This window comes from Glycine soja, chromosome 4 (assembly GCF_004193775.1).
Source record: "Glycine soja cultivar W05 chromosome 4, ASM419377v2, whole genome shotgun sequence".
Classification (NCBI taxonomy): Eukaryota; Viridiplantae; Streptophyta; class Magnoliopsida; order Fabales; family Fabaceae; genus Glycine; species Glycine soja.
This window is the reverse complement of record NC_041005.1, coordinates 49,338,956-49,366,619: the sequence shown is the minus strand read 5'-3', so window position 1 is coordinate 49,366,619 and position 27,664 is coordinate 49,338,956. Positions and strand designations below refer to the sequence as shown.

Here is a 27,664-nt window from a genome sequence, read left to right as displayed (position 1 = left end):
AAAGAAAAAATATATAAAAGCGGGTGAAAAAATATCCACCACCAGAACCAATGGCTTTTTGGCTTTGGATCTTTGGTCGAAAATCAGATCTGATTGCTGACGTGGATCATGTGCGCCAGCATGTCCTAGTGTCTAGATATTTTCTGAAACCAGGATATTTTCGGTAGCCGTTGGATCCGAGGGCTTTTAACGTTGGTGTCTCATCCCACGCCGTTCGATCAGTCCGATGTTAAACTTAACGGTGTCTCTCTGTCCACCCTTGCTTCCATATATCGCCTTTTTCTTTCTTGCTTTTTTATTTTTTACCCTCCAAACTTCGATGCGAGATATTGTGTGCTTGCTTAGAGAGGTTTTGGTTCCGCAGAAGATTCTGAATTCTGATGCTCTAGTGCGATTCCATGGGAGAGGTGGTCATCATGAGTGGAGAGAAGAAGTCAGTTAGAGTGGAGGGGGTGGAGAAGGAAGATAGTGGTGGAAGTGGGAGCAAGGCTGGTGAATTTAAGGGGTTGATGAGGTGGGAGAAGTTCTTGCCCAAGATGGTTTTGAGGGTGCTGTTGGTTGAAGCAGATGATTCCACAAGACAAATTATTGCCGCGCTTCTCAGAAAATGCAGCTACAAAGGTAATACCACCTTCTTTTATTGCTTCTTTCCTTTAATTTCATTAGGATGGTTTTGTTTTAGTTCTTTGTTCCTTCTATTTTGTGAATTCTGGCTTGTGTTTGTTTTACTTTTTTTTTTTTGGTATTCTTTCCACTCGACCTGGATATGGGAACTTGCTTGCTTCTTTTATGGTCAAGGTTATATAATTTTCATTTTTTATTTTAAACTTGTACTTGTTTGTTTGCACTATGTTAGTCTCTCTGCCCAATTTCCTATTTTGTGGTTTGCTACTAAGTTGTTTACTTTAATATAAAGCATGTGTAGGTTAGGTCCGATTGTTCTGCTTTTTCCTCTGTCACTCTTCTGATTTTGAAGGATGAAACTGTGAATTTGATTGATTGTAAGCATTAACTTCTTTTCTGGGGTCTGTATCATTAAGGGTATTCACCAGACTCAATGAAAAAGGGGGGGTAAAAGCAGGAACTGAAGAAGCTATCAGTAAATCCAAGATTTCTGAGTCCCAATTTGAGAAAGGACTGACATATATGATCTTTGATATTATAAAGGGTGCCAGTAGTCTAAAAGCTTATAAGGATTTAATATTGAAAAGAAAAAAAATTAGGGAAAGAAGTGAAAAATTGTGTGCACAAAACATGGCCCTTTTGTTTATTTTATATAGTTTTAGTAAATTTTCTTTTTTAAAGAAATTATCTATTTTCTTACAGGTTATGTGATGGGGATCTGGGTTCAATGAAAGTCTAAGGATCTAATGGCTCCTTTCCACTTGCTTTAAGAGTCTTGGCAGTCTGGAAACTACAGGCTTACATGATAGTGATACAATTATTTTCTTACATGATATGATTATTTTCAGTTGTCTATTTGCCATAAAGAATTTCTATTATTGACCTTTGTTCTTGTATGAAACTTTTAATGTGAGAAAATGAAGTACTTGAAACTAATTTACACAATATTAGAACTTCAAAATAACTTTGCTCATCTGCTTTGAGCAGTGGTTGCTGTTCCTGATGGCTTGAAGGCATGGGAATTACTCAAGGGAAGACCGCACAATGTTGATCTAATTCTGACAGAAGTGGATTTGCCATCCATATCTGGCTATGCACTTCTCACATTAATTATGGAGCACGAGATTTGCAAAAACATCCCTGTTATAAGTATGATACCAAAGATAAATGTTTTAGCTGCTATGAAATTTTCCAGCTTTGTTAATAATACCACAAGTAACTGATCTGCATTCTTTTTAATGCTTTTCAGTGATGTCTTCCCAAGATTCAATTAGCACAGTATACAAATGCATGTTGAGAGGTGCTGCTGATTATCTTGTTAAGCCTATTAGAAAAAATGAACTGAGGAACTTGTGGCAACATGTTTGGAGAAGACAATCAGTAGGACTTCCATCCATTCATTTTTCAGTTATTTTTTCTTTTTTCTACTTAAATACTCAGTTATTAATATATTGTTGACAACTGATTGAATTTTAATTTATTATTTATTTTCTGTCAGTCAACCACTGGTATTAATGGCCTCCAAGATGAGAGTGTTGCACAACAGAAGGTTGAAGCCACTGCAGAAAATAATGCTGCTAGTAATCGTTCAAGTGGTGATGCTGCTTGCATTCAGAGAAATATAGAACTAATTGAGAAGGGAAGTGATGCACAGGTTAGTGTTCCAGACCTATAAGTTATTATTTATTTTTATACTATTGCAGTTATTTGAACACATTTGTGGCAAAGGACAAAGAACAACACAATCAAGTACATTGGGTATATCACCTGACTAGCAGGGGCTGTAGAGCTTCCATGGAATCATCTAATTATCATCCTATTTCCTTTTGTTGGTTAATTCATTGTAAATGAGAATGTTTCTTCTAAGATGCTTGGATAATATGACACTACATTCATAATAGTCTCCAATGTTGACTCTTTTGCATGCTAATCTCTGTTAAGCTCGGAAATTCTATCATATCAATGTCTGAAATTGTCCACCAGTTATTTCCTATGTAATTTTTCTTTTTAACTGCTTTGGAGTTTGGAATATTACCAAAGTACCAAACCTTGTCACCTTTTGGAATGGCAGCAGTCCTCCAAAAATCTACATTTAGTCAATATACATCAAATGCATAACGTTTGCCAATAGATATCTATGTATCTTTATAAACCTCTTATAGTTAAAAGAAATTTGCTTTCAGTTTGGGTTGTCTATATGAAGTTTTCATGTAGAGACTAAATGATTGCTTTCTGTTGCAGAGCTCTTGTACCAAGCCTGACTGTGAAGCTGAGAGTGACCCTGTCGGTAACATGCAGGAATTTTCTCTGCTGAAATGTGGGGAAGCATATCCAAGTGGAACAGAGACACAACAGGTTGAAACAAGCTTTCGCTTAGGCCAGACATTAATGATGCATGACTGTCATGCTGGAGGTAAGTTTCTGCTTTTTTACTTATACAGTTACTTGATAGGGAAGAATATCTAAAATTTAACCAAACTTGTCTTTTTTTATACAGTTACTTTGATAAGGAAGAATATCTAAAATTTAACCAAACTTGTCTTTTTTTATACAGTTACTTGATAAGGAGGAATATCTAAAATTTAACCAAACTTTTTATTTTTAGGATTAAATGTGAGTATCCGCAAAAATGGTGAGGCAAGCACGACTAATGACAAGGATACTGATACAGAGCATTTTGGGAATGCTAGCATCAGTGGTGAGGCTCATGACAATCCCTATGTTCAAATTAACTCTTCCAAGGAAGCTATGGACTTGATTGGAGCATTTCATACTCATCCAAACTGTTCCCTGAAAAATTCCACAGTTAATTGCACAGGCAACTTTGACCATTCTCCTCAATTGGATCTTTCTTTGAGAAGATCTTGTCCCGGAAGCTTTGAGAATAAACTCACTGAAGAAAGGCACACCCTGATGCATTCTAATGCTTCAGCTTTCAAGCGGTAACTGCTAAAAACCCTTGTTATTCTTATTTTAAATTTTTTTGAAGTTGCTTCTAGTTCCCATTATCTGGTAGAAATCAGTTGGTTGCTTGTATTTGTCTGCACATCTTCCTTATTTAATTAATTTACTACAAAGGAATTCAAGGGATGCAATGCCTTAAACAAACTAACTAGTGTGGAAATATTCTCAGAACTATGTAAACATTTTCATTTTTGATTGCTAAATTTTACATAGTTTGATTTGTTTCCTTTTTAGGATGGGGAAGAAGCAGTAACTGCCTTGCTGAATTTCTATATTTCTATATGCTTATCATTGAAATGGATTTTCATGCAGGTATACTACCAGGCAATTGCAAATATCAATGCCTGCAGTGTTAATTAACTTCTCTGATCAACAAAGAGAACAGATAACAAATTGTGAGAAAAACATCTCACACATCGCTACTGGCAGCAACTCAGATAGTTCAACACCTATGCAAAGATGTATTGTGTCTCCAACTACAGTCCAATCAAAAGAATCTGAACTTGCAACCTCACACCCCCCGCAAGGACATTCTCTCCCAATTCCAGTAAAGGGTGTAAGGTTCAATGATCTATGCACAGCCTATGGTTCTGTACTTCCTTCAGTGTTTCATACACAGTCAGGTCCACCAGCAATGCCAAGTCCAAATTCAGTTGTGCTCCTTGAACCAAACTTTCAAGTAAATGCATTTTATCAGTCAAATATGAAAGAGAGTAGTTCAGAGCAGCTTTATGAATCTCGTGGTCCAAATGGAAACACCACCCAAAACCACATTGTGTACACACAGGAGCACAAATCAGAACATGCAGAAGATCGAGGACATATCTCTCCTACAACTGATCAAAGTGTGTCAAGTAGTTTCTGCAATGGAAATGCAAGCCATCTTAACAGCATTGGTTATGGAAGCAACTGTGGAAGTAGCAGCAATGTTGATCAAGTTAACACTGTCTGGGCAGCTTCAGAGGGAAAGCATGAAGACCTCACAAATAATGCAAACTCTCATCGATCTATCCAAAGAGAAGCAGCTCTAAACAAATTTCGCTTGAAAAGGAAAGAGAGATGCTATGAGAAGAAGGTTCGCCACTATCAGTATAACTTTATATTATACAATGACTATCATTGTTTCAAAAGATGCTAACTTTTTTCTTATACTTCTTAACAGGTTCGATACGAGAGCAGAAAAAAACTAGCAGAGCAGCGTCCCAGAGTTAAAGGACAATTTGTTCGTCAAGTGCATCCTGATCCTCTTGTTGCAGAAAAAGATGGCAAAGAATATGATCATTCAGATTTCTGACTCACTGGAGAGGAGAGCATGAATTCCTTAGAGTATATAGTTGCTTCAAAATTTTGTTTTCCTGAATCCTTAAATACCAGAAGCACTTAATCTGTATATGCTTTCTAAAACCGTTTTTCTTATTTGCCCTTACTGTAGATCGTGATATATAATATACCTGATGTATTATATCATTGTAATTTTACAGTCTTATAGGGATCTTCGTGCATCATTATTTATTTATTTATTTATTTATTTATAAAGAGTTGTTTACTTACAACTTACAAGTTACAAGGACCGACTGATTTATCTTGTAAGAGTTTTTACATAGTACCATAGCATTATGATTTTTTATAATAACTGCCACTACCAGTTAACTTTTATATTTTATTCAAAATTTGCACCTTTATTTAAAAAAAAAATCGATTTACCTAAGGTGGTTGCAGGTTTAGCCATCAAACTTTTCTTAAAGAAGGCATTTGAAAGAGTTTCGAAAGTGATTCCCGTCCCACCACCACTACCCATATTCCTTCCCCACAAAAGGAGAATTGAAAAAATGAAAAAAGGAGTAAGATTGATTTCCATTGGAAGCTGCATGATATCAGGACGCCATCTACCTTTTTATGGCTTTGCTATGTTATTTCGAAGTTTGTGGCCAACTTTTTAATGTAATTCAAAATGATTATTTATCCATATTATAAAAACACTTTTTAATGTTATTGAGAGTTAATTTGGACCACTATTAATAATTTTTAATTTTTTATTAGACCTAAAATGAAATTCTAAGCTTTCTTATTACTAGTTTTGAAACTTTGTTTAAATTTTTTTATTTTACTTTTCGAAGTCACCAAATTGATAATAAAGGCTTGAAATTGGCTGTATTGAGAATCATTGAGAAAGAAAAGTATCACTGCACAATTCGTTTAGATTAAAATGGATTTAAGTATAAAATATATTTATCAGAAAAAGAAATTGTAACTTCTAAAAATTGATGGAGTGTAATTTAACCATATATTATTTTAAAAATAGACCTTTTCAAGAAAAAATAATATTTAAACAAAAAATATGTTTCAAGAATTTAAAAAAATTGGATTTTATTTTTTTAAAATAAAAAAAGCTTAATAATACTCTTTTTTCCCCAAGTTAGAAAAGGTAGGTTTGTGATTTTCTTTAAAAAAATGTCATGAAAATTTTAATCATATATTATTTGAAAATATTTTTTTCAAGATTTATCCAAACACACTCTTTCTATGGATACAAAGAAGTAAAACAAAAGGCAGAGCTTAAAAACAATTCCTTTTCACATGCTATTATCGGAGTTCGGATCCTTGTCACCTGAATTTTTGAATTGCGTAGTTGAATCGTACTTGCGTTCAAGAATTGCAGGTAGCAATAAAGCATTTCCATTCTCTATTAAGTTTGTGGATAAAATTTGAGAAGAAATGTATGTAGACAGAAACAGAATACATACTTCAGAAATGGACAAAAGCTAGTAGCCAAATCCAATATACTCCATCAGGGGACCCTTTGGCATTCTGGAAATAATAATGCCAAAGGTTGTCTAAATTTTAAACAACTCAGTCCCCCACCATCCCCTTTCCTTGCTTGTACTTCCCAACAACCAAATTCGAAGATGAATAGATGATTCACTTTATTTAGTGCTTTAGCAACACCTACAGTTAGCCTATTTGATTGGTTTCTCAGGTTCGTTTCATTGCTAGAGATTTGCACCTAATACACAGTTGTTCCAAGAACCAACATAATCACTAAGCTATGTTAGTATAATAAGGAGCAAGTATTGAGGTCTCAAGTTTAAGTTTAGAATAAAAAGAAAAGTTATGGGAGAATTTTGTCCTATAAGTGAATTCATCCAAATTAATTCAAATTAGAGTCAAAATCCAAAATAATTTCTAATACAGAAAATGAAAGGAAAAGAGAAGAAAAAACCCAACATAATATAGAGGTGCGGAAGTTGTATTTTATCTCCCAATAAAACCAAGCAAAACATTGGCTGTCCCTTAAATAATCTGAACATAATGGGAGTCGTTATGGTCCATGAGCAAAGACATAACCAAAAGAAATTGAGAAACAGCTGAGAAGAGGAGAAACAACTAGGCCATGGGGCCATCAATTTCTATTGATTGAAGGGATCAATACTCAATAATAACTGAAAAAGAAACTTTTAATGTCAAACGTCTCTGCGGTAGTATCTAAACTCCTAGCTAGAAGGGTCCTAAATGGGCAAATGACAGAAAATTAATGCAATCAAATGGTCCACCATCACCATGTATTGATATGAATGATGGAACTTCACTTGGTAATCCTTTACTTAATTATTTATTTGGTTAATCAACGACTTAAAAGTTTATCAAGACTATATCAATCAAACAAATGAAACGATGAAAACTCAGGCTGGGCCATTAACTAGAAAATCATCACAGCCACAAGTCTCACTAATCTTCTGAATAATATACATCAGACTATGCGGCTATGATGATATAGTTTCCAATGGGCACAAGCAAGAGAACATGCCACTAGGCAATTTGTACCATATCTCTAATCATGAACAAAGGCTATTTGGGCTATATCCTCTACGGCTCTTTTAAAAAAAGCATTGCTTTTGCCTTTCTTTTCTAATCACCCATTATTGCTAAAGAGTTAACCCGTATCACCGTATCCTCTTCCTACAATCATCGTGGCAGTATCATATAGTATATTGTATATACTATATACTATATAGTATCATTTAAATTTGCAATTCCCAAAATATCGTTATCTAAGCTACCACAGGGCAATAGGGCATCCATTATATGTGACACTGGAGACGTGAGGACCTGGGGCCCACTGAATTATGATGTACCCTCTTGTGTGCCACGTGTCTCACTTCTGTGATTACAGCTGGTAATCACCACCAGTGACGTGCAGTTCATGCGGCTTATTGGCTTCGTCTTTACCATGCTACTATTGTTGCTTGTTCCTTAGTCTTGTAACTACTAAACTTTTTATTGTCTAAAAGAAAGCAAGCAATACAAAAAACAACCTCAAGATAAGATGTTTACTCGGAAGTTTTGATTGGTAATGTTGCCTAGAGAAGTAGAACACTTTTAATTCAATGCTAATTCAAGTTAACACCATTTTATTGAATACTTGAAGGTTATTAAATATCAAAGTTCATATGAATTATAAGGTAGGTTGAAACTTCAATTCAGCTTGCACTTTTTTTTTTTTTGGCTTAAATTGCTTAAACAAAGTTTTTGTCTGAAATAGATCTTTTGAGAAAAGTAAGCTACTGCGGACCCAATTACGCCAAAAAGAACAGGTTGCATCGGGGACAGTTATTGCCACAAATTTGGTTCTTAGCGTTCAATCATCACATTACACAAAAGTGTGAAAACGACCAAAGCAGTTTAAGGCCTTAAAAAAGGAAGTATAGAAGTACTGTGGAAACAACCGTAAATACCTATTACATTAACACAACTAGGTTACATTATAGGCTTTCTACAGTAAATGTGTGAACTTTATGCTGCTATTAAACCTTTGAACTATGAGCGTAGAACGTGCACATTTTGTTTTCCGGGGAAAAGGCTAAAGCTTGCGTTGTACCACTGAAACTTCGCTCCTCAATTCCTTGCAAAAAAGATTTTGATTAAAAATCATGTGGTATGGAAAAGTGACGGAGAATGGTGCAGTGTCGTTCAGCTGCACCAAATTACACGTTCAAAATAAGTCATTCATTTGTGTCCCAAAGTGCATACATATTCAAGGAGCGTTTAATTATATGGGTTTTTTTTTATTACATGCATGTTATATTTTTCACTAATTATATATTGGAAAAAGTAAAATAAAAAGTATATGTTAGAATATGCGTTTTTCACTTTTTGTATAGTTATACTAAAAGAAGAGTAAATAGCAATATGCTATACGAATTGATGTATAGAAAATTATATTTACTAACATTATTGTTCTTTTAAAAAGAAAGTGAACAAGTGTATGATTCCCTACAATATAGAAGCCTAAAGTTATGTTATTTTTCAGCAAAAAGTTATCAGTTAAACTTAATTTACCCATACTAATAAGCGCGTGTGCGTCTGTGCCATGCCAGAATTTCCCTACAATATCTTAAAAACACTTTTTAGAATTTGCATTTTATTATTGTAAACTAATGACCACAAGGGGAAGCTTAATTAGTGCTACCAGTCAAAAGCATGCTACAGGCATAATAATTGTTACTTTCTGCTCTCTTTATAAACCAACCCGACCCCCTCTTCCTTAACGTTGTAAACATCCCTTCTTTCAACTTTCAACTCTCTCTGTCTCTTTCCCTCTTTCTCTCACAAATGTCTAAAATCACAATAACCTCTCCAAAACACTGTGCTGGCAAAGAAGGACTTAGAATCAAGAAGAACTACAAGAAGATCTACTTCACTTTCTCAGCATTTTTCACCACAATCCTACTACTAATACTTCTTATATGGCTCATCCTCCACCCTGCAAAGCCTCAATTCTCCCTCAAAGAAGTTGACATCTACCAACTAAACCTCTCAGGCCCAAACCTCAACTCCTCCATCCAACTCACCCTCCTCTCCAAAAACCCAAACCAGAAAGTTGGCATTTACTACGACGAGATTCAACTCTATGCAACCTACAAGGGCCAACAAATTACCGGTGATACCCCTGTGCCACCCTTCTATCAAGGCCAAGAAGAGAGTAATCTCATAACAGCATCTTTGGTCGGAAATGCTTTACCCGTGGCTCCATCTCTTGGTTATGAACTTGGTCGTGATCAAATTGTTGGAAGACTAGTTTTGAATCTCAAAGCCAATGGAAAGCTTCGTTGGAAAGTGGGAACGTGGGTCTCTGGACGTTACAGATTCAATGTTAATTGTGTTGCCATCAATGCCTTTGGACCCTCTATTCCTGCAGGTCCTCTCACTTCAAAGCAAGGGGCTCAGTGTTCTACCACACTTTAAACTCACCATGATCTTCTTGCTAATTAACAACTTCAACATATAAATGATATATATAATCTACTATTCATATATCACGGCGAGTTCTATTCAAGTTTTCTTGTTTGTAGATTTTGTTGGTTGGCTTTGTATTGAAGCGTATTTTGCAGCCACTATAAGTGATTTGTAAATAATAATATATATGTGAATGATAGGACAAAAAGTTACACTTTGAGAGGGAAAATGAAAAGAGGATGCATATTAGATGGTTAATACATAATCTATAATCTTATCTCTTTGCTTTTAGTTTCATCTCTTTCTCTTTATTTTTTTTCTCTCCCACTATCTATTGAAATTTGTTTTGCTCTACACGTGATGGTAGAAATTAGAAATGAAAAAGAGTTGATTGTTGGATTTCATGGCATCTCTCTTGCGGCTTTTGGGAGTGGATGCATGAGTAGATATTGGGGTCACCTTTGTTTCTTTGGTTATTTTGTGGAGACGAAGGAAAAAAAAAAACTTTGATCCAAGAATCTATAGACAAGATTCGGAGAAGAGAGAGTGAAAGAAAAAGGAGGAAATTGGTAGCTTTCTTTGTAGAATCTGCAGATTTTACTTGTCAATTCCTTGCCTTTAAGAATCATTGTATGGTATACTTTAATCACACTTTTGGCAACCATGAATCAGCTTACATTTTTCTTCTGTCTTTTTTTAGCAATACCAAAGAGATGATACTGGCCATGCATGTCTCAAACGAATATACCAGGGGATGCTAAATCTGGGATTGATAGTTAAACACTTTTTCTCTTTTGATTTTCAGCATTTTGTCACGCCTTGATTACCAAGAGCTACTCTTTCATCTATGCGACGTCGACTATGCCAGCATTTTCGGAATTCGTAGTTACATGCATATTCTGAAACTGCCAGTTGAAAATTTTGTACTTAACCATTGTCCCATGAATACTGATTATATATATACATATAACTAAGTCAAAAGGTTTGGGTGGTTGTTGTTGGGTACTTTATAAGTATTTATTTAAATAAAGACTCCACGTTGATTAAATTAGGAGTTTTGAAAATCAAAAACTTCATTAGTGAAGAATCTTGACTTGTTCTATTAAATTTACTTAGTGAAATTATCTCCGGTAACAAGGCATTACTCCCTTTTATTGTAAAGGTACTCTTCTTGCAGGAATTCAGTTCTTCTCACTTGCTTCTAATTTTTGTTTTCTTCTTTCACTTCATCTCTGAAATTAAGTTAACAAATATTATATTTCTGCAGTTTTTGTTATTTGTGTTCATCTTTAAAAAGTTTTGTATTTTGAGAAATTTTTACAATCTAAAAATTGGTATTATGAAGGGAATCAATCTTTGAAAAATGCACCATTACACTTCTAGTATTTGGAATGTGTTGTTATTGACAGCTAATGACTTACCGAACAGATGCATGAAGGGTAAACCTACAAAAGTTAAAGCAGCTAGTTTGGTAATGAGTTTTAAATCAGATCGTTTCTCTTAAGTCTCATCATATCACTCTTCTAATATAAAACTATAGTGGCTCAAATATTGTAAAGTCAAATAGCTTTTTCAGGATTATAAAAGCCAAAAATCTCTACCTACCGGTCCCTACAATTGGAACTGATATTAACGTGAAAATGGCAGGGTAAACAAAGAAACTTGACAATAGCAAGCACTTCCACCCACCATCCCAAATTCCCAAGTCCCAAAAGATTTATGCACGTACATAAAGCTATTTAAAAGTTCTCAAATTTAATTGGTCTAATCAAGGTGACACAAAATACAGATGCCAGTCTTCAAAATGAGGAAGCCCTCTTCCACATTGAGTGAAAATGTAGAAAGTAGTAATAATTCAAACAAGCATTATAGCAAATACTTGTCCCACTTAGGATCTTTGTTAAACAAAGTCAGTCAACACGGAAACCTACCTCAACAGAAATTCTTTATAAAAAGTAACTTTAAATTCGTCTACCTTGAGAAATTATAATGTCTTCAAGTAACATTACCTAGACCATGCATGTGGCACAAGCTATTCCATTGTTTATTTGAGAGGAAAGAAAATATAATTAAGTAGAAACAAATTGAATTTTTAATTCAAAAAATGAGAAGAGAGAAAATTTTAACTTTTTATTTTTTATAAAAACTTCTCTTTTTTCATTTTATTTTTCCTTCAATAAGACAATTTTTTTATAACTAGTCATGTTTTGTCTTCTTTATTTTATTTTTCTTTCCATCTAAATAGACCATCAGTGCATCATTTTCTAACCTTACCTCTTCCTTGCATGCAAATCTGTATTTAAATAACAACTAAGTATGAGAAGCGGTTTTTTTAAAGAAATCAAAGTGAAAAAAACAATGTCACACAGTCCAGCAACAATGCATGGCAAAGCTGCTGAACAGTTTAATATATATATATATATTGATTACACGAAAATTGGAGTTTAAATTGAAAGTAATGCGAAACAAATATTACACTTTGCGAAACACAGATCTGTTAAGCAAGAATAATTAAGCATATAGTCCTCGACTCTTGTTTGTGAGTGGACATATGTAATGTTTGGTCGATCAAAGGTGTAAATTTTTAATTATATATAAGGATTAAATGAACATTAATATAATGCCCGCTTGATTTAACGAGAGGAGTTGGATAAAATTAATTTTGAAAAATCTTGAGAAAATTATACAACTAGAACATATGTTTTTTTTTAGAAAGTATGGAAATTGTTTTTTCTAACGATAAAACAAAATACTGTATCATAACTTAGGTTTAAATGTTGATTATAAATGAGACTAAAGTTCTATCAAACTAGACCTAAAAAAAGGTGTACCTTGTCGTTGAGGCAAGAGGTGACCCAATAATTGCTTGTTGATTTCTTTGTTAAGGACAAGCAATTTCGAAGTGCTGCTGGAGCTAATTAGTTTGATACTTCACGTTTGAAAAATCGACGTGCAACGCCTTTTATTTATGGACATGAAAGTCGCTTCCAAATGTTAGGCAAGACGTTGGTTAGTGAATAACCCTGAAAATTGAACTTCGTTTGCTTGAATACCGAGTACTTTTTACGGCATCCATCAAAATTTGTCAAAAAGTTGTGTACATATTATTAGTCTATTACATATGTACAGTTTGCTTCTACCATCTCCAACTCCAAATCCCTACCCATCCATTATTAGTATATACGCAAATGAGTAGGGTACTCATCAATCAGAACTTCGGAAGTTGACCCTTTTTTTTATCTGTGAATTTCGGAAGCAGACTTAGTGGTTAAGCATAGGGCATCACCTCCTAAAAGAACCGTTATATCTAGAAACGACGCTAGTCTTAATTTATGATGCAAAAAAAGGGAAGAAAAAAACTGGGACCTCATGATGCTGAAGGAATTTTGAACAGTTTAAACACACTTTATTAGCGAAGTTAAGGAATAATAGGTAATTTGATTCATGTTATGACACAATTTTGATAATATATATACATAATTGAGTGGTTTTGGACGTTTGATATATATATACTCTCCTCACATTTTTTTCTTTTTTTTCATTGAGAAGACTTGGAAATCAAATTCCTTCTACTTGAACCAATATGGGTTATTAACTGAGTTTTCTTTTCCTTTACTAAACTTTTATGCCCACGGTATTTTTGTCTTTATTAATCAATTACGTATTCCCAACTGCAAGCACCTTATTACAGAATTAGGGTGCAGATGATTCACAACTATATGATTATACCCAGCCTCCATAATACACCTTATCTGTTCCCAAAGGTGTGGGCTAATTCCAAAATCCTATTAGCTGTGTGTATGTCCCAAATTGAATCCCATATGTGGGTTGGGTAATTTTGATAGAAAATGTGCTGGACCCATTACTAATTTGGCCCGAGCCCATCGTAGGCTCAGCTTACACGTTGGTCTTGAACAAAGTGTTGTTAGACACTACTCACAAGAGGATATTATATCGAGTCCAGCATATGGAGTTACTTGTCTAGTTTTAATTATCTTTCAAAAAAAAAAATTGACTAGTTTTAATTCAAGATGTTAGATATTAGCGGGGTTGATTCATGTGTGTGCTATGGGGGATGATCAAGCAATAATAGATTCTGCTTATGTCTTCTACAAAATTAATACACAAGCGCATCTATTTCAATATAATAGTTGTATGTTGTATCTTCTTCAGTTCTTTGGCTTGAACGTCTGTGAACCTGTTATTAAATGTGACTAGAAGTGATAGAGGATTAGAGGTCTGCTACGAACAACTTTTATAGCAGGCATTAACCTTTTAACTATGTAATGATTATATTTAGTTTACGATAATTAAGAGTTTGTAACCTTTTGTTTAAGGTAATTAAGAGCATATATAATTATAACGAAAGAATAGTATGAGATATTAAGGTTATAATATAAAACATCACATGATAAAGTGAAATGAGAAGTCACACCTCAACAGAAATACTAACTTGACAAAATTATAATGCAATGAACATTTGACGTTTCAGTTTTAATAGACTAAAAATAAATTTCAAACTGAATGATCAGTAACTTGGTAGTTCTGAGATGCTGACAGTATAAATGTAGATGCATAGGGAGAGGAATCTACTCTTTGATAATAATAGTGTGCAAAGGCCGCATTCACTCTAACATGGCAACTGGCCAAATGTGTTGGAATAGGGATAGGTCATCCTCACCAAATTCTTCGAAATTTGTAACCGTGATTGACTCGGACAAATAGAAGAGTTATATTCGTTATTTCATATAATAAGAGCCACATTTTGGTGGGTAAAGAGAGAATGACATGCTTCATCCTTGTTAAAAACGCCCTTAGCTTTTATAAATTCATTCACGATATGATGTTGTGGCCGAAGAGAATTTCCGTCCCATACACTTCTTTTTCAGTGAAGATTCCAGCCAATAAAGAATAAAACGCATTGAAATCCTCTGATGGAAAAAGAAGACAGAGAAGCATCACAAATACCAACACACCCTCAAAGCATTAGTAACAGAACTTATCCGACTACCACTGCTATTTTAAAACTCTTGTCAAATTGGATAATTGGCATTCAAGAAAGAAACTCCAATTTAGGGCTTCACTTCATTATACACCCAACCACCAAGTCAAAATTTGCCAATACATATATGTTAGGAAATATAGACACCCTAAATCGGATTGGGAAGCCAAGTTGTCCAGTATCACAACTCAGAAGCAAAAGCCAGAATGCAAAACAGTGAAGTAAAAGAGAATCACGAAATGCCATAGTTACAACAAATTCTATACTAGCGTGCTTTATTGACATCAAGTACAAGAAGTAGCAGCTTCACTCTAATAATTGCCCCCACCTTATTACCTCAAATATATAATACAAGTAAAAAAAAAAAAAAAAACTGTTGGTAATGGTATCAATATTTCATCCATAATAAAAACTTCCAACATAACCCAGGAAAAAAATGTCAGCTTAAACTCACTATAAAAAAAAATAAAACAAGTTTGATATGAATCAAGTGTGCATGGAATCAGCACTAACCCAAGTCCAATGATGCTTCTTAACAGAAACAGCTTCATCCGCAACAATTTTGTCTTGAAAAACCCCTCCATACTCATCGACCTCGTAGGTGGAAAAATCCCCCTCGGGCAAACCCTCCACGGTGGCACTGAGCGTGTGCAAAACGTAGCAACCGGGCAAACCCGGGTACGAACCCGAATCCCGCTCCTCAACCCTCATCTCATACGAATTGGGATCAATGGTAACAATGTCATCGATTTCAAAATTCGCAGCTCTGAATCCGCCGCCAATAGCGGACCCGAGCTCCTCCATAATCCCTCTGACGGCGGCGGATTCGGGGTCCTCGTTGGGCTTCATCTTCTCCGACAGGGGCCTCCCGCGCTTCCTGACGTTGCCGTCCGACAACTCCTGGTGCGATTCTACAAGGATCTTGCCGTGTTTTCCGGTGACGCGAACGAGGACGACGTGGACGGTTCGTACCGGAGGGGTGGAGTCAGCGAGGGAGGTTTCCCCCTGGGAGAGCTCGAGCCAGAGGTTGTGCACGTTCTTGGTGCCCGGCTTCACGCCCCACGAGGCGAACGACTCGGAAGGGAGCCGCGGCTTCAGCCACTCCGAGAGCGACTGCGGGGACGCGAAGCTGTGGCGGCGCGGAGGGAGGAGGGTGTTGTTGAGATTGTTGTTTTTCGAGGATTTCGACGTTGTTGTGTTTGTGAGGGACATGGCGGGGATTTTGAGGAAGCGACGCGGGAAGGGGCAGCGGGTGGAGCCGCCGATGTGGGGCTTCGAGGACGAGACTAGGAAGCAGACGGAGAGGGCCGTGAGGAGTAGATCCGGCAGGGAGGGGAGGGTCGTCTGCGGCGGCGGCGGGAACATCTCAACCGGCGGAGCGATGATGATGCAGCGTGTAAGGGGTGCGTGTGTTGATGGAAAGGTCCATGCTTGGAAAAACAAATACGAGGTCGGGGATGGGTTTGTAAATTGTGTTTTGGGATTAGATATTCATATTCTACTCTCCTCTGCTGCGCTTTTATATTCTTTTTCTTTTTACCCCTCCTCTCCGCTTTGGCCTTTCTTCATAACTAATACGTGGCCTCATTCACTCTGTCTCATCTCTGTGGTTCTCAATTCCTGTGGTCCCACTTTTTGCTTTACTTGGACTGGCCTGCATCTTTCAGAGGCCCAATAATATTGTGGCCTTTTGCATTTGCTCTCTTTTTTTGTTATTTTTTCTTAAACTTCTCACCTCATTCTTTATTATTAGACCAAATTACACTCATATTTTTTATGTTTTTTTTTAAATTACACTCAACATTTCTTTTTTTTTACATCCTAAAAAAGTTCCTTAATTATTTAGCTTACATTACACTCATACTCTCTCTCTCCTAAACATCGTCTAATAATTTAACAGAAAGTAGACACATATTGATCACATGACTTTCAATAAAAATTTATGTTTAAAATACTTTCATATTCTTCATTTTAACTCCATAAAAGACATGACATCATTTGCAACCTAAAAGTATTTTAACACTCTTTCTTCTTTTTCTTTTTTCTCTAATATTGGACGTAAACTCAGCTTTTTATTGGACATGAACTTACCTTGTTGGTACGCATGTGTTAATATTCTTCCTTCTTCTTCTTCTTCTTCTTTAATTCATTTTTTTTTGTGCGTGTTGAGTCGTTTGGTTGTTGCGTTTTTGTTAGACGTGTTCTCAACAATGCCTATTGATTGAATATAGTCTTTTGCTTCAAATTCAAGTGTTTTGTTCTTGTATTTTTGTTTTTAACTTCTTTCTTTGAAATATTTATTTTTTATGACTATGTGTTTGATATAATGTCTCAATCAAAAGTTATATCTTCTTCAAGTGTTAACAACAATAAAATAAAAGTCAAATATTAAGGAAAAATCATTATTGTCTTAAGAAAGATCCATTCACAATGTCAATTATTAATTTGTTATTGAGTATTTAACAAAAATATTAGAATAATTTCGTCTGCTCACATATTTTAATTGACGCTAGTTAACAATGTTAAAAAAAAGGGATAAAAGTAATGTAAAAAAATGAAAGAATATCATGTGTCATTTGAGAAAAATACAAAAGATGCGAGTGTAATTTACTCTTATTATTATGGTAGGCATGAGTCAAACACTTCTTAGTTAAAAAAAATAGTTATTATATATAGTGGGAGAAAGTGTATCTTTGAAAGAAAAGTATAAAGTGATTAGCTTTACTTTGTTTATCATCATTTTTTTTCTATAATGTTTACTCGTTATGTAGTTTGTTTGTCATATACTTTGTATATCACTTAAATGAAGGCACCACAAAATAGTTAAAAAAAATATTGACACGGAGGATAATAATAAACGTCATCCTTTTCGAGTTAATTTTCTTGTCTTTTTCAGTTTGAATCCATAGTATAATCTAAGTCAAGTCAATTGATTTCATTATTTAATATTAGCTCACTTAAATGACTTGGATGAAGAAAGGAAAGAAAATACAATAGCTTAGTTTATAGTAGTCGACTCACATCGTGTAATAAATAATAGCTAAATATATCCCTCTTGGCATGTCATGATTTCTTTTTGCTTCTGTTGATTAGGCAAGCTATTTATGCTAAACAGTAATATAAGTATCGTTCAGTTTTGTATTTTTCCTTTAATGGAAGACTATACTTGCTTCATATACATTCTTCTTGTTTTATCGCTTTCTCCAAAGCTTTGATGCTATCAAAGCTCTTTATATCTTCTACACAAAAATGGCAAGGAATTTGCATTCGTTGAATTCGAATCAACGGCTAGGTTATAGTACAAGTGGAGCATCCCACCAGTTTGTATTATGTGCATCGAACAAGAATCCTACTGCAATTGTGGTTTCACCACCATTGAGTGGAGAACCTATCATACATGGGGTAACATTGATGAAGCAAGCGTTGATTTCAAAGAATAAATATAGATTCATTGTTGACACGATTCAAGTACCAAATGTGGGGGATCCAAGCAATCAAGCATGAGAGAGAAGCATCAGTCTCATCCATTCCTGGATCCTTGATACGTTATTACCTTCTATGGCTCAAAGTGTTGTTTATATAAAGATAAACAAAAAATGCTTTTCATGTCTGGAATGATTTGAAAGAAATATTTTCTCAAGGAGATCTCTTTCGAATTGCTGAGTTACAAGAATAATTACATGGTTTAAGCCAGGAGCATTAACTATTTCAGAGTAATTTTCTGAAATGAAGAGAATGTGGGAGGAATTGGAACTCTTAAAGTCAATGTCTCATTGTACATGTCCAGCAATTTATGCATGTATGAGAAATGCTAAGATTCATTGCCAACAAGACTATATTATTCGTTTTCTAATATTGAATAGGGCTCTTTTAATGATATTCTAACGGGAAAAACAGATTCAACTTGAACTAGTATCTAATTCGTAACCACTTCTTAATGTATTCAAGAACAAGAAACTGACGGGTAGAGGCAGAGGTGGAGGATCTAACTATAAATATTAACAGGAAATAGAAATATACATAGTCTCAAGCAGCACTTCTTAAAATAGGAAAATATCAACGTAAAAGGAAACACTATTCTTTAGACATAGAAGGGAAGGTTGTATCAAGCAAAGCACTTAAAAACATCCAAACAAATACTAGGACTAGGACATCTGCAGAGAAGAAACATGAATAAAGATCAAGTAGGGCGTTCACAAATGTTTATAAGTTTGCTTCTAAATAAAATGACAAAGCACTAACTAAGCCAATATACATGAGTACAAAACTTCAAATTAATTGGAGTTATCAGTTTCCCTATTAGCGATCCTATCACTTATAAGTAGCAGAAACATATGCTGAAACAGACATGAAATGTTGTTCCAAAGCATATTCACCAACGCACACAATAAGTCCAGTGTACAGTTACTTCAAAATGACAAGTACATTCATCAAACAGTTTTAGGCATTGGGAGAACATGACAAAAAATAGTCATCAGAATTACATATTATTTACACCATTAATGTCAAAGTTGCTGAATGAAAAACAAACTCCTTTACACAGCGTTAACATTAATATTGCAAGCCAATTTGAAGGGAGTGCTAAACTGCAGGTATAAAGCTCTACTTAAAACCACTAAGAATTGACTTTAAAGCCTTCATGACAAAAAGTTTAAGATATGTGACTAACTCATGCAAACCAAAAGATTTTACAGGTGTGATCAAAACATCAATGTTGAAGACTAGGGCAAGTGGCTTAAACACTAACATAAAAGATCAAACAGGACAGGAAGAAGAGAGCATATATGGTGGGAAGTAAGATACAAAACACATAATTGTAAATTTTTATATAGGTAAGTGATGCTTAAAGAAGCACCAATTCAGGAGCGTGACAGTGTACAAAGAAGGGGAATTTGTCATTGAAACAGCTCCAGAAAAATGCCTGAGTTAAAATAAACACCAAAATCACCAGCAATACCAAACAGTCCTGAACAAGTGGCATATTCTTAATGAGATGATGAGTTTTCGGCCGAGTTTGAAAGCTAGCATACAATTGCCAAAGTCAATCTTCAATTAACACTTAGTTCAAAAATATGGTGAGCTTATAGTGGTCTAGGAATATTGTATTCTCAGAGTTCAGAATTGAGATTGATACTAACCATAAAGACTATGGTTGGACAAATAAATGCTTAGCAAGGAAGCTCTAAGCTATAACAAACAAAGGCATTAGTCATGGAGCTAAGCGTGAAAGCATATGGTCAAAAGTCAAAAATACAGATCCATACATATCAGAGGTAGGGAGTTTAATAACAATCAAATGCTAATACATACACTGAACATTTTACAACTATCATCTGGACATGTGATTTTTCATGTTTACTAAGAAACTAATAGTTATGGCTTCCACATCAACAGACATGGAATCTTAAATCCTGAACAGGACATACATGTATCTAAAAGCTATCCTCAACAGACAAATTGATCATCAATTTCGCTACAAGTAAAACATGAGGAGGGCAAACTAGTTTACAGTCAACAACTACAATAGTATTATATATAGTACTAACTCACTCACTCTTATACACAAGCCACGAGAACTAAGAAGTTGCAGCATCCGCGAAAGGAGTCCTATCTATCCCACAATCAAGTTTGAGTAACTAGAATTGTGTTTATTCTCCCTCGACTCACCTCAAACCTTCAAAAGCTGCATCTTGTTGGCAAAAGCAATGGCAATCCATTCGGGCTGCACGGCAGACCACTGCAGCTGGTTAATTTCACAGCCAGCAGAATACATACACACGGGATCAATCCCAGTGGGAGAAGCCAGAGTGGGCAAATCCCAAATAAGAGCCTGAGTATCATCCCCAGCAGAACAAATATGCGTGGAACTATGAGGAGCCCAAGCAATAGCGTTCACACTCCCACGGTGCCTCTCTAACTCCGCAACAGGGGTAGTGGGAGACCTAATATCCAAAATCACAACTTTATTACTGTCCATTAAAATAGTAGCCATGTACCTCAGGTCCTGTTTGTTCCAAGCCAAACGGAGCAGAGGGGTGTCAGGGTGGGGGCTCTCGTAGATGATGGTGGAGTGCTCCTTGTCGCGTAGGTCGAAGATTCTAACGGAGCCGTCGGCGGAGACGGAGGCGAAGACTCTGGCCTCTCCCCATGCGATGTCGTAGACCTCTTTGTCGTGCGCGATGAGTTGGGTTTCGACGAGGGTGCGTTCGATGTCCCAGATGGTGCAGGTGGTGTCGATGCTGGAGGTGGCGATGCGGTTGGGGTCGATATCGTTCCAGTCGAAGGAGGTTAAGGGGGCGCAGAACTCGCTGGTCTTGCTGTTGTTGAAAAGGGAGACGGCCTCCACGGAGTTGTCGCGGACCTCCCAGAGGCGGAGGTAGTCGCCGGAGGTGGCGAGGAGGTCGGAGGAGGAGGAGGGGGGTTTGCGGGGGTGGAACATGAGTTTGGTGGGAGGGTAAGGGTGGTCAAAGGAGAGAGAAGGGTTGGGGGTGAGGGAGAGGGTGTCGGGGTGGAAGGAGAGGATGTCAACGCGGTTGGTGTATTCTTCAATGAAGCTGCCGAGGGCCAGGCGGTGGGGGTGGGAAGGGGAGAACGACATGCCGTAGATTGGGTAGGGGGATTCGTAGCTCACGGAGTTTTCGGATCGGAGGTGGGATTCTTGGGTCGAATTCTCCATTTTTGTTCGTTCTGGATGGAGAAGATGATCACTGGAAGTGTTGTGGCATGCCAGAATTCACGAGGGTATATATATATATATATATTACAATATTGAATGTCCATATTACCCTTAAATTAGAATGTCGATATTGCCCATAGTAATTTTGGGGTGAAGGATCATTGAATTTTGTGGTCATGTTCCAGTCTTCTTCACCTGGGCCACCTTCGTCGCCGTCGATATCAATAACGCAACCTACTACCTTGCCACCGTCAACCACTGCTTCTACCGTCGATATCAACTACTGTTTGAACTGAAATCACCTGTCTCAAACTGCTGTTATTATGCCACATCAATTAAAATTTCACATGTCAGCATCATTGCATTTTAAATTCGTTAGTCGCTACCTTCGTCCCAACATACCTTTCTTCTTCTTGTTCCCTTATTCCTCGACGACCCAATCGACCCTCTCATTGTTTCCAGCCACCGCATCTCCACCTCCTCTTCCCTCTCCCACTCACTTTCCATCGAACCCGCTTTCTCACGAATCAATTTCCGCTTCTCCGATACTCACCAATTTTTTTAATCTCAACTCGCTCGCGGAGTTCGGATCCTTCTGCGGTGCAGTGAGTCCGATCTGTGCATCCTCACCCCTCAACACCTTTATGGTGATTTTGGTGTTGCTAAACGTCATCGACCATCATGTGCCATAGGGAAAGCATTTCTGCAACTTTTCGCATTTAAGGTCGACAAACACGAGTTGCTGCTTTGCTTAAAATTCTATTGCCCCATATCCTTCGATTTGGCGAAATTACCCATGAGTGAGAGATAAATCAATTGGCACAAAAAATAGAAGGAGGAGTCAGTGGATAAGTCGGAAGGAAGTAAAAAGAGAATTTTTCTTTCTGGAAAAATGAGAGAGGGAGGTGTAGTGGGTGAAGTGGTTATGGTACTTTAGAGAATGGGAAGAAGAAGAGTCACAGGCATCACCATGTTTTTTTAAAAAAAAAAAATTACTGATGTCCGGAAATTATATATACGTTTTGTTGTTTTTGTAAAACTTACACATTTTTCCTTTCATATTTAAGAAAATTATACATTTTTTTTAACTTATAAAAATTCTCTAAATCTGGCTTAAATATTTTCATAATAATAAGTTGTCATATGTATTAATGATTTTGATTTAAATAGGTTAAAATATATTTTTTGTCCTCATAAATATAAGATTAAATTATTCATTTATTTTTTATCGTTTTATGATTTTTACTTCTTTTGTTCATTTAGTTTATATTTTAATTTTCAGTTTAAAAGTGTTCTTTTTATTTCATATAATTTTATGATTCTTATTTTTTTTAGTTCCTATAATTTAAAAATTATAGGAACTAAAAGAGAATTAAAATCTAAAATATATAGACTAAAAATAACACTTTAAACCTATAGCGACTAAAAAAGAATTAAGATGTAAACGATAGATACTAATAAGACTACTCTCAAATTATAAGGACTAAAAAGGTAAGAACCATGAAATTATAAGGATCAAATGAGTAATTTAACCTAAATATAAAAATGTTAAGTTTGAATACATTCGAACTTACTTTTATGTTGTTGTAGTGAGTGTTAGGTTTTTTAATTTCTTTACATTGCTTTTTTAACCTTTTTTTAATTAAAATTGTCAACACACATGCTTATTATTGTCAAATGTTTAGACGACATTTAGGAAATTTTTGTGTAGGTTTTAAAAACTCAAAAGGGAGTCCTGCATAATTTTCTTAAATTTGAGGAAAGACATGTAATTTTCTCAAACCTCAAAAGAGATGTGTGTATGTTTTTTAAAGGAGGAAAGACGTGTGTAATTTTCTTAAACCTCAAGCGATGTATTTGTAATTTATTCTTCTTTTTTACTCTATCGACATTAAAATTTTAAATTGTTGACATGTGAAATATTAATTTATGTGCCATAATATTATTCGAGGGACAAGAAAAGGGATAGGACTTTGGGATAGCTGAGTTAGTCCTTCCTCCAACCCATAAGACACTTTTTTCAAGGAAAAAACTTTGACAGCCAATCAAACATTTAAGTGGATAATATCTTAGATATATGAGACCCTAACAATGCCTATGAATTTGAGGTAAATGATTTTTGTCACCTAGGATACAAGAGACATCAACTAGTACACACCATCTTTGATAGGTATTTAGCATTAGTCAAACCGATTCTAATAAAGAAAAGTCGGGGTAAAACATTTTTTCTATTTATTTATACATATACGCAAACTGAAAATGAAAACTACTTAGAACTTGTTTCATTTAAGAAAATGTTGTTTTTCTTTCTCTATTAAATATAAAAATATCACTATTTTTTATTTAAGGATTTAATATAAAAAATAAAAAATAGTGAAAAACAATAGTAAAAAGTAAGAACAATCAAACCAAACATTAGTGTTTTAAATAAAAATAATGATATGAGATCTAGTCATTAAACAAGTGTTTAACGTTAACTTGATCGACAATAATTGAGTGAAAACGTTAAAAGAGATTTAGTCAAACAAATATTTATCATATGTTTTTCTTTTTTAGAGTCGGCTTTGCCAGTGCTAAATACCGAATAGAGATGGGGATTATCAGGATGGCGCCTCCTATGGGCTGCACACAGGGTAGCACCTACTATATTGAAAAAATATTTGAAAAGAAGAAGTGAATCAAAGGGGTGTCTTCTATTATATGATAAGCGAAAAATACAGCGCGTTACTATAAGTTACATCTCATGAATCCTAATTGGTTAAAATACCATTGTCGTTAAATAGTTTTCTAATACACCTATACTGGTAAATAGTTTTGCAAGATTACCCGTATTAGTAAAAAGTCCATTTTATAGACTACAAATATTCGAATGTTTAGAACAATTGATGAAAGGTAGTCATATTAGTCTTTGACTCTTTGATGACATAGCAAGTCAATAGACTATCAATATTATTATTATATCATTTATTAACGTTATTGTTTCATCATAAATTAATAGTTACTTGATATTAGAGATTAAAAAAATGAATAAATAACCTATTTGGTTCCAAAAAATATACTTGGCATGGTGTCAATTTTATCCTGGAAAATTTATTTAAATCACCAATTTAGTCCACAAATATATAAATACTCTAATAAGTTAATTTTGTCGTTGACCTCTTGTCGTTCTAGTTAACGTTAATGCCCACATAACACTTAACTACCTGGCAAATCTGTGTACAGGAGTTATTCACGTCATAACACAATGTTTTCGCTAAAATGTTACAACGAAAGATGATTTTTATCATTGCTTTTAACGTTAACTTGGCAATAGCTCTTTGAGTAGAATATCTAAAGCTTTGTTTTCTTCTTCTTCTCCAATTCAAAGCTTCTTTGTTGCTGCAGTTGCCTGATTCGTGTTGAATGAATGACGGGTTGGACTCAACGAAGAGTACAAATCCGAAGAAAATGAAAGATAAATGTTAGTCTGCTTCTCCTTTTGGATACAATGGAGGTCCTTGCTTCATGTTTAAATTAATTATCTGATTATTAATTTGTCGTGGCATACATTAATATTTGTTAATAATAATAATAAAACAAAGAAATATTAAAATAGCAATCACATCTTAGGAATAACAAAAAATATGCTGAATCAAATAAAACAAATATAAATAAAACTGTTTATTACTGTTATTAGTTTGAGGGAAAAAATAATATGTTTTTTCTAAATTTGTAGTCATTGCTCCTGATCTTGTTTGACATTTACTTTTAGAAAATATATTGCTTAAATATTTAATATATCTTCATTATTTTTCCTAATCGTATTTTCGTTTTTCCTAAAAAAAAGTTACATTATTTTACCACTATTTTTTGGGCCAAATGCACTAATGCATATTGGTTGAAGAAAATAAACGAGCCTCAAAACACTACGGGCCTAAACAAATATCTACACCGTTTAGACTAAACCCAAGTAAAGCCCAATCTAACTAAAGAAGAAAAAGTTTACCCTAAACTGGAGGATTACTGGATTATAAGCAAATAACCTCATTGATTCTAGTTTTTATTTCTGAAGTGGACTTGGTTGTTGTGAGTCAAAGGAACCTTTGATAAGCAATACTATCTTTTATGCTGTAAAAACTCAACAAAGAAAGGTAAAACTTCATGCACTCCCACCATTGTTTCCTGCACTTCCCAATGGATTTTCTATAATGCAATGGGAAGTACAAGAAGCACAACCAGAAAAGAATACTATGAGTCCAATAAAATAATCATTCAAGCCCAACATCGTATTTAGTGCATTTGGGAAATGTCACCTTCTTCATATCACTCTATTAAATCAAATCAATTGATTTAGTGCATTTTGAATTAAAGTTTACAAATTGAATTTGTGAAAGTATCTGAAGTCTTGTTTCTTCAAAATTAAGTTTGTAAGGCAAAATTTTATTCCCAAACATACTTTTGAGCGGAGAATCAAACATAACTTAAAACTAATTTTACTCTCAAACATATTTTTGGACCCTTATACCTTAAATTAAAAAATACCTGTTTACGCTGAAATCTGGTAAACAATCGCTAGTCTAAGTTAATTGCTTGCGAGATCAACTAGTGAATCTCAGGAGCATGTCATTTGTGTGTTTGCATTAAATGTAAAGCCTTTAATGCTCATCATTGCAACAAACATTCACTGGTTTGAGATTTGCAGAAAGTAAAATTCTTTGACAGAATCGAAATGCTGGAAGTAACTTGACAAGGGAAAGGTAAATTGCAGAATTTAAAGGATCAGCGAGTTCATTCGATCGAATGAACCATTTAAAAGGCAGGAATTATAAAGTGAAACGTAAATTGCATTGCACTTGAAATGTAAAGTTTACAGAAACTTAAAATGGTTCACAATCATACATTCTCCTTGCGTACTCGTTTCTCTCTGCACTGGGTACTTTGAGTGTATAAGGATTTGTAGAAATGATTTGCGACCCCTAACTCTGACTAAAAAACTGCTATATATAGACATTCGAAAATAAACTGCCCTAACGGTCGAAACACTACCCTAATGCCAAGTGTCCTGCTACGTACACCTTGCATGCATATAACTGCTCCTTAGAACGGTTATCCATATCGCTCGAAGTCGAACTAATTTTGTGAAGTTTTGTCAGAAATTGCGCTAAGTCCAGAAATCTTGTTGCCTTGACTTCGATTCGACCCTACGCCAGCTCGATTCGCCCAATGGTTCGAAGCCCTCTTTCTTGTCTTAGCCTTATATTTTGTAAATACTTCCTTGAACCTGTGAATCCCTTTCCATAGACTCTTCTTTCTTTTCGATTCAAACAGAATCTGACAAAATTCGTATTTAGAGCATATTTTTAGCTCATCAAAAATATGGGCTAACAAATTGCCCCCAAAAAATGTCTGCTTCGATTCGAGATCGAAGGAAGATGAGAAGTTGACATTTTTTCTCTTCTTCTACCAGTTTTCCTGAAACGGTGACATGATGGCACGTTTACTGGTAACCGTCGCCTCGATCTCCCACTACCCATCATTAATTCCACTTTTCTAGGCAGAGTGGGACACGTGTCACGCTGGGGAGTCGGAAGGAAATTTGATTTGATTGATTTTTGACCATTGATTATTATTATATTGTTTTTTCCTTTTTAAAGTGAAACTCCATAAATAGCGCCAAAAAACTCCAGAAAACCCCTTCAGCTTCTTTGCTTCCAAAAACCCTTCTTCTTCTACTTCCTATCTCCGGCGAAACCTTCTTATTTTCAGATCTTCATATCAACTTGTTACTCCTTTCATCATCAACCTCACCGCATCTCTGAGCTTTGCCACTGTTCTCCGTGAATCCAAGCTTTTACTCACTGATTCTATCAGTTACCAAACCCTTCGTAAGAATCATCCTTTTTCAGATTTCTTACGATGTCGCAAGAACAATCAGTTCCGTTTGCTGGGAAGTGGCAACACTTTACAATCAGGAATGATGGAGAGAAGGTGGTCCCAGAACCCCATGGTAACGCAGAACAAACAGAAACCTGGGAATCAGAGGTGATGATCCCTTTTGCAGTGGAAAGAACAATTTACGCTTTTGGTGGCCCCCTACCAGACAAAGCATCACTTTCGAGTAAAATGAATAAGGTATTTCCCTGCTACCAAACTTGTGAACCTAGGATTTTTGATAGTGAGCCTTA

General features: G+C 35.3%; 4 protein-coding genes across 6 annotated transcripts; 2 read left to right on the top strand and 2 right to left on the bottom strand.

Moving 5' to 3' along the window:
• The first annotated feature begins 133 nt into the window (after window positions 1–133).
• Window positions 134–5,141, top strand: LOC114410229 (two-component response regulator-like APRR9). Of its 3 annotated transcripts, XM_028374073.1 has the most exons (9): window positions 315–621; window positions 1,612–1,773; window positions 1,874–2,004; window positions 2,123–2,278; window positions 2,866–3,037; window positions 3,230–3,322; window positions 3,431–3,566; window positions 3,901–4,663; window positions 4,751–5,141. In XM_028374073.1, exons 1-9 carry the CDS (start codon window positions 399–401, stop codon window positions 4,880–4,882), a joined length of 1,968 nt encoding a protein of 655 aa, XP_028229874.1. In that variant the 5' UTR covers window positions 315–398; the 3' UTR covers window positions 4,883–5,141. The 3 variants fall into 3 exon arrangements, with proteins under 3 accessions (XP_028229873.1, XP_028229874.1, XP_028229875.1); XM_028374072.1 differs by having other exon boundaries at window positions 134–621; window positions 3,230–3,566; XM_028374074.1 differs by having other exon boundaries at window positions 487–621; window positions 1,327–1,773; window positions 3,230–3,566.
• Window positions 5,142–9,128: 3,987 nt separating this feature from the next.
• On the top strand, window positions 9,129–10,221 carry LOC114410228 (NDR1/HIN1-like protein 26). Its single transcript, XM_028374071.1, has one exon. It carries the CDS (start codon window positions 9,199–9,201, stop codon window positions 9,829–9,831), a length of 633 nt encoding a protein of 210 aa, XP_028229872.1. The 5' UTR covers window positions 9,129–9,198; the 3' UTR covers window positions 9,832–10,221.
• Window positions 10,222–15,031: 4,810 nt separating this feature from the next.
• LOC114410226 lies at window positions 15,032–16,336 on the bottom strand. Its single transcript, XM_028374070.1, has one exon. The coding sequence runs from the start codon at window positions 16,187–16,189 to the stop codon at window positions 15,311–15,313; it is 879 nt and encodes a 292-aa protein (XP_028229871.1). The 5' UTR covers window positions 16,190–16,336; the 3' UTR covers window positions 15,032–15,310.
• A 3,722-nt stretch (window positions 16,337–20,058) lies between these two features.
• LOC114410225 (protein TRANSPARENT TESTA GLABRA 1-like) lies at window positions 20,059–22,396 on the bottom strand. Its single transcript, XM_028374069.1, has one exon. The coding sequence runs from the start codon at window positions 21,498–21,500 to the stop codon at window positions 20,493–20,495; it is 1,008 nt and encodes a 335-aa protein (XP_028229870.1). The 5' UTR covers window positions 21,501–22,396; the 3' UTR covers window positions 20,059–20,492.
• Between the last annotated feature and the right edge of the window lie 5,268 nt (window positions 22,397–27,664).